The sequence below is a fragment of the Limulus polyphemus genome, unplaced genomic scaffold (assembly GCF_000517525.1).
Source record: "Limulus polyphemus unplaced genomic scaffold, Limulus_polyphemus-2.1.2 Scaffold3947, whole genome shotgun sequence".
In the NCBI taxonomy this organism is placed as follows: Eukaryota; Metazoa; Arthropoda; class Merostomata; order Xiphosura; family Limulidae; genus Limulus; species Limulus polyphemus.
This window is the reverse complement of record NW_013669557.1, coordinates 37,230-43,532: the sequence shown is the minus strand read 5'-3', so window position 1 is coordinate 43,532 and position 6,303 is coordinate 37,230. Positions and strand designations below refer to the sequence as shown.

At 30.2% G+C, this 6,303-nt stretch overlaps 1 protein-coding gene across 2 annotated transcripts in view; it reads left to right on the top strand.

Moving 5' to 3' along the window:
• The window catches only part of LOC106470327 (sterol O-acyltransferase 1-like), a 35,610-nt gene that overhangs the window by 24,862 nt on the left and 4,445 nt on the right, over positions 1-6,303 (top strand). For both annotated transcript variants that reach the window (XM_013930878.2, XM_022398949.1), the window contains 6 exons: positions 397-524; positions 1,728-1,803; positions 3,593-3,689; positions 3,962-4,235; positions 4,865-4,963; positions 5,390-5,522. In XM_013930878.2, coding sequence (XP_013786332.1) covers positions 397-524; positions 1,728-1,803; positions 3,593-3,689; positions 3,962-4,235; positions 4,865-4,963; positions 5,390-5,522 — 807 coding nt within the window. The remainder of the gene's footprint in view (positions 1-396; positions 525-1,727; positions 1,804-3,592; positions 3,690-3,961; positions 4,236-4,864; positions 4,964-5,389; positions 5,523-6,303) is intronic.

Genomic DNA, 6,303 nt, shown 5'->3' with positions numbered 1-6,303 from the left:
CAAAGTTATATTCAGAAAGAATAAACCAGTTTTATTTAAGAAAGGACTCGTGTCGCTAGAGTTTCATCGGAACGAATTTACGGAAAATTAACTAATGAACAGAGACGTAACAACACAATACTTTAAATTATCACCAGATGACATAAAAATTAGAAGATAAAGTAATAACTCCCATGATTCTTTAACGTTTTGTGAAGTCAACACCTGAAATATGTTTGAAGGTTTTTAAAAGTTTCTTTTAGGAAAAAAAGGTATAGAAATAGTTAAGATTATTAGGATAAACCAAAGGTTTTATCAGTTTGATATTGTCTTAAATCCATATTAGAAGACACTGTAGTTATTTAAAAAAAAATTAAATCATTTCAATAACAACTTAAATATTGTTTCTCATGATAGGGATTGTGGACTACATATTCTTGACGTTGTATATAATCTATCTAGTCGGACTGATGTCTTTTCCCGTGTCTGTTATAATCAAGGATGAGATTCCTCCAGCTTCAGCTGTTATCATAATGTGTGAACAAGTAAGATGAAGTGAATAATTTGGAAAATTTTTAACAGCACCTTAACTCTGTAGTATAAAATTGGCAAGGTTTTCAAATTCTTAACAGTAATTTCTTCAGATTGATAAATGATTCAGATTTTTGATATTTTTTACTTCTCTGTGTTATTTGAATATTTTATGAAGTCTTTGAAGCCATCTACTTCTTTAGGGATATATTTACTAAGTTAACCCTAATGTGGTGTCATATCGGACCTCTGGTGTTCTTAACAGTAGTTTCTTCAGATTGATAATGTATAAAGATAAATGATCCAGATTGTTGATATTTTTCACTTTTCTGTTTTATTTGAATATTTTATGAAGTCTTTGAAGCCATCTACATCTTTAGGGATATCTTTACTCAGTTAACCCTAATGTGGTGTCATATCGGACCTCTGGTGTTCTTAACAGTAGTTTCTTCAGATTGATAATGTATAAAGATAAATGATTCAGATTTTTTGATATTTTTTACTTCTCTGTGTTATTTGAATATTTTATGAAGTCTTTTGAAGCCATCTACTTCGTTAGGGATATCTTTACTCAGTTAACCCTAATGTGGTGTCATATCGGTCCTCGGTGTTCTATGTATTTATATTTTGTTTGAGACTATGGGAAAGGGTAGTAAACTGTAAAATTAAAGGCATGTATGTAGCTAATTGGTGAGTAGTATGTTTACAATAAATGATTTTACTAATGGACATGACATTTTTGAATTACTTATGAGTTCTTGGTAAACTTGTTAGTTTAAATTGAAGAACACAGTTATTTAATGTTTTGGGATTGGTTACTAATACCAAATTAGAAATATGTTGATTTGGTCATTAAGTTTTTAGTTAACCATTCATGTATGTTTGTTGTGGGGAGGGGGGGTGTATATACATGCAAAACACACTGTGTATTATAATTTGTATATTACTCTCCTGATCATATGGTTTGATGATATTTGAAAATGTTGTTCTATGTGAATAATGGAAGTAAACTAGACTAGAAAACTGAGTAAAATCCATTGCAATTATTGTGGAATATAGCTGTTTTGTGATAAAGTTATACATAACATGCTTTAGTATTTTGGTGGAAGAATATTCTGTATGTTCTGTGGTGTAAAAAGCATATAAAAATGTCAATATTGAAATTATTTTTTATTGCTGAGTGATGATGATTATTGTAAGAACTATGCCTTTTTCAGGTTCGCCTTGTCATGAAAACTCATGCTTTTGTTAGAGAAAATGTACCTAGAGCCAAAAATTATAAACCCCACCAAGGTAAGTGGTACTGAATAACTTCATTTTGTTTTGGGTTCATGGGAGGAGGGGAGGCTTTAAAACATATAATGGGGGCCAAATTTAAATTAAATATAAAAATAGATGAATGGACATCATTAACTTGGGGAGGCAACGACATTTCAGGGAACATCCCCCTGCTCTCACTAGTGCTAGTATTGACTGTAAATATTTAATTTGTCTTTCAGGATTTTTTTCTTTGAAATCTTGTTAAAATATTTGCTTTCACCTTAAAGTAGGAAAAGATAAAAGCATAATTTCTTCATTTGCATATGGTTTTAAATTTCTCTGGTGCAAGAACCTAGTTGGGAAAATCTGGTTTTTATTTCTGATTTGTTGTATTTTATTTGTCAGTTTGAAACATGTTATAACTGAGAAACAAATAGTAATGAAAAAGTTGCATTTGTTTTGATGTAAAATATACCATGTTACAAAAGTGCTTCAAGTATTGTGTAGTCATAACTTCTTGCATTGTAGAGGGGTAGAGATGCTGTGATTGCTAATTGTATTGATGTATATTGGAGATTGATAGTGTAAAAATTGTCATTTGGAATATGAACAGAGTTTTGAGTTGTATTTTACTGACATAGTGAAACTCTATTTATTTATAAATTTCAAGAATATGTAGTAGTGATGCTACAAATTTGTTCTTGTGAATTATTAAGTTGACAAGTAAATGTGAAGCCCAACATATCATTCAGTTTACCATTTATTACTGAGTTATACCTGTTTTGGAGAATTCCATTCTTCATCGGTAACCCTAGATTATGGGGAAATCATAAGAATAAGACTAGGTTTCATGTAGTTGTGAAGTGTGTATATACTAGAAAGTTAAGTATCTTGCAGTGACAGTTAATTATTGGTAATTTAATTACACAGGCCTGCAAATTTAAACTTTATAAAATTTGTTTTGGTTTTAATAACAGATTTTCCATAATTCAGCTATGCAAATTTTGAAAATAAGGTTCTTTTTTTTCCTATCACGTAAGGATTTTGTACAAAATAGTTAGATCAAATTATTATTTCGTTTACCACAATTAACATTTTTTATTATTATGTTCGTTAACAAAAATACAAAAAAGCTGAAGTAAAGGGAAGAACACTGATGTCGAAACAAACATGCATCCTCATTCATCCTCTTTTTTTTGTTGTGAAATCTACATCTTTTAGTCTCAAAACTACACATTGTCTTTATTTTATGCATTGCGTTATGACGTTTTGTTAAAAATGTGTACGTGATAGAGAAAAATGGATATCATTTTCAGATTCATCCTACAGGAATTGCAGTAGAACATGTACGAATTTCATGATAATAAAACCATCGCAGGCCTATGTAATCAGTACCGAAAATTTTATTTGTTAGTCATAAAAATGCTCAGTAACTGTGGGATAACGATTTAGAGATTACATCTCAATATGAAATCATAATTTTACTTTTAAGAAATCCAACTTGTTTTTACAACTAATTAATAAAAGACTAAAAGTACTTAATCATTCCCAGATTTACTTCTGGTAGGCCTAATTTTTTGTGTAACAATACATCAATAAGAATGGATAGTTTTTGATGACCTTGCAATTGCGATTTCAATATTTGTTTTATTGAGAGTATTTAAAATGTTTATTTTTTGGAATAAAAGTTATTTTTTAAATCAAAATTTGATATTTGATACAAACTTTAATGTGAACTAATTAAAAACTAAGGAATTTGCAGTCAGATACCTTTTAAAGGGTATTCATGTATACATGAATATATATATATTCTCTTTTCCAGATGGAGAAAAAGAGGACAATACCCCATGTCCAGATTTTGGGAAGTTCTTGTACTTCCTTTTTGTCCCAACTCTTGTCTACAGGGATAATTATCCCAGGTCGGAAACTTTATGCAAAGTTTTGTTGCTAACATGTTATCAAGCAAAATCGATCTTACGTAGATTTATAAGATATAAAATTATTGCTATCAAGAACATAGTTAACAAAAGTCATGATACCTAGTCTTACAAAGGTAATGGTGATTCCATTACTTATAGACAGAAGCGGTGACTATTGTAGTTGGGAAAGATATATGTTAATATCAATCAAGTTGAAACTAACAGATGTTTTCAGTTGCATTTTGTATTAACATATTTTTTACTTATTTTAGGACACCTTGTATTAGGTGGCGCTTTGTAGCTATGAACTTTCTCCAGGTACTGGCTTGTTTATTCTATGTGTACTATATATTTGAGCGATTCTGTGTACCAGCTTTCCAGAGGTTTGGGCATGAAAGAGTTACCCCACGAGAGTTTCTGCTTGCCGTGTTCGGGTGCATGATGCCCGGCACCTTACTCCTTTTCATCTCTTTCTTTGCTGTTTTACATCTGTGGATGAATGCTTTTGCTGAAATGATGCGCTTTGGAGATCGAATGTTTTATAAAGTGAGTTTTACATTTTGTCATTTAATAACAATTTTTGAAGTATTGGAATATCATGGATGTTTAAAGATAATTGCTGAAGTTTTTGTTCCAACTAACATATTTATTATGTTAAAGAATTGTGATACTTTGTTTATGTAATGAAGAGGGATAAAGTTTGTTCACGTACACTGGATTTTTCAGATATAAAAAAAGACTTGTAATAAGACTGTTTTATTGATGATATCCATAGAGTCTTATATTAAAGCACAGAGCTACATAATGGGCTATCTGTGCTGTGCTCACCACGGGTATTGAAACCCAGTTTTGAGTGTGATAAGTCGTCATGCTTATGGGTTTTTATTTGTTAAACTAATCGTATCTGAACATTTTACACGTGAAGAGAAAGTTTCATGTCTTATTATAAAATCCGTTATTGAACAGTTAAATATGAAACCATGAACTTTTTATGCACAAAGTTTTGCTAGAATGTTTGTTATTTCTGTAGTATGTATGTTTGTCGAAGAACTTTCAAGTGATGTTGAACCTTTCATAAATATATTTCTTGAAGTTTTCATTTTGAATGCTTCATAATTTGTTGTTCATTGGATAACTTTTTTAAAATTGTATATGCCTGATTTTGTGGCCCACAGGATTGGTGGAATTCCACGTCATTTGCCAATTATTACAGAACATGGAATGTTGTTGTTCACGATTGGCTGTACACCTATGTTTACAAAGATATGCATCAGGTAGGTTTGCAGAGATGTGTCTGGAGGGTTATATTGTTTCAGGTTGAATAAAAAATTTTGAATCGCAAATGTACCTTTTTTGTTGTTTTTCTCAAACAAATGTAACTTTTAAAATAGATTGCAAAGTTTTGAAAATTCATAAAACTATAGCTGAAAAAAAATAGTTTGGATCTCATGAACAATTGCATTTTCTTAGTTTTTAAAGGAAAATACGTAGGTGCAGTTAGTTACAGCAACATGTTTTTAAATTACCCTTCTGGAGCATCAAATACAAGAAAATTATTGTTATAAGATAAAGTTCTTTCATGATATTCTAAACGAATTAATGAAGTGTTAATTTCTGATTATGTTTTATTTCTAATGTTTCAAAAACTATTGAAAATTTTGTTTGTTTATCAATCTTGGAATTATGTTTACTTATTTCAGGTTATGGGAATCAAAAGTATGGCTCCAATGTTTACTGTGTTCTTGCTGTCTGCTGTTATTCATGAGTATATTGTGACATTCTCCTTCAAGTTCTTCTATCCTGTTCTCTTTGTGCAGTTTGGAGGTTTTGGAGGTAAGTGTTAAATGCTATACCAAGCTGTTACTGGTTTAAAAAAAAGAAATCCTCATGAATACTTAGATACTGGAATTAAATTTAATGGAACCTCTGAAACCACAAAGTAATCATAGTTTCCAAACTATAACTTTTAATATTTGTTGTGTATCTTCACAAAATCTGGCAAGCTTTCAGTAAACATTACAAGTCTATTGTAAACGAAAAATTAGGTTTTTTAATTAAGTATTTTTTACTAATAATTTGTTCATGAATATATTGGATCAAAATGTTGACTGATCCAAGTGCAAAGTGATTTTCATGTTAAAAGTAAAAACCGCTTTTCTTCGTCTGAAAAGTTTCAAATTTCATTTCTGTAAGTCTAAAACCACCTAAATAAATACCAAACGTTTTTTCCAGTAGAACTTTATATATTAGCTGTTATTTTCTCAATCTTAACTCTATGTGGACTCGTTCAATTTGACTGACCTCGTAACAACCATACAAAATATGAAATATATCTAATTTATCTTTTTTCTGCAGATTGAAACAGAACATTACGATTGTTTATCATGAATAACTTGAAGCTTGTAACAGTCTCCATCTGTTTATACTTAATTTTATTGCCCTTTGAACTATGTCTAACTAATAACCCCACCCCTGAAGTTGTAAATCACATGACAAAGGTGGCGAACTGAACGAATAGCTCACATTACCATATTGAAGATACCATAAACATTTTTATCATTATTGTTATCTGTTATCTAATCTAATAAGTTTATAATTTTTATGCCTTAGTTAC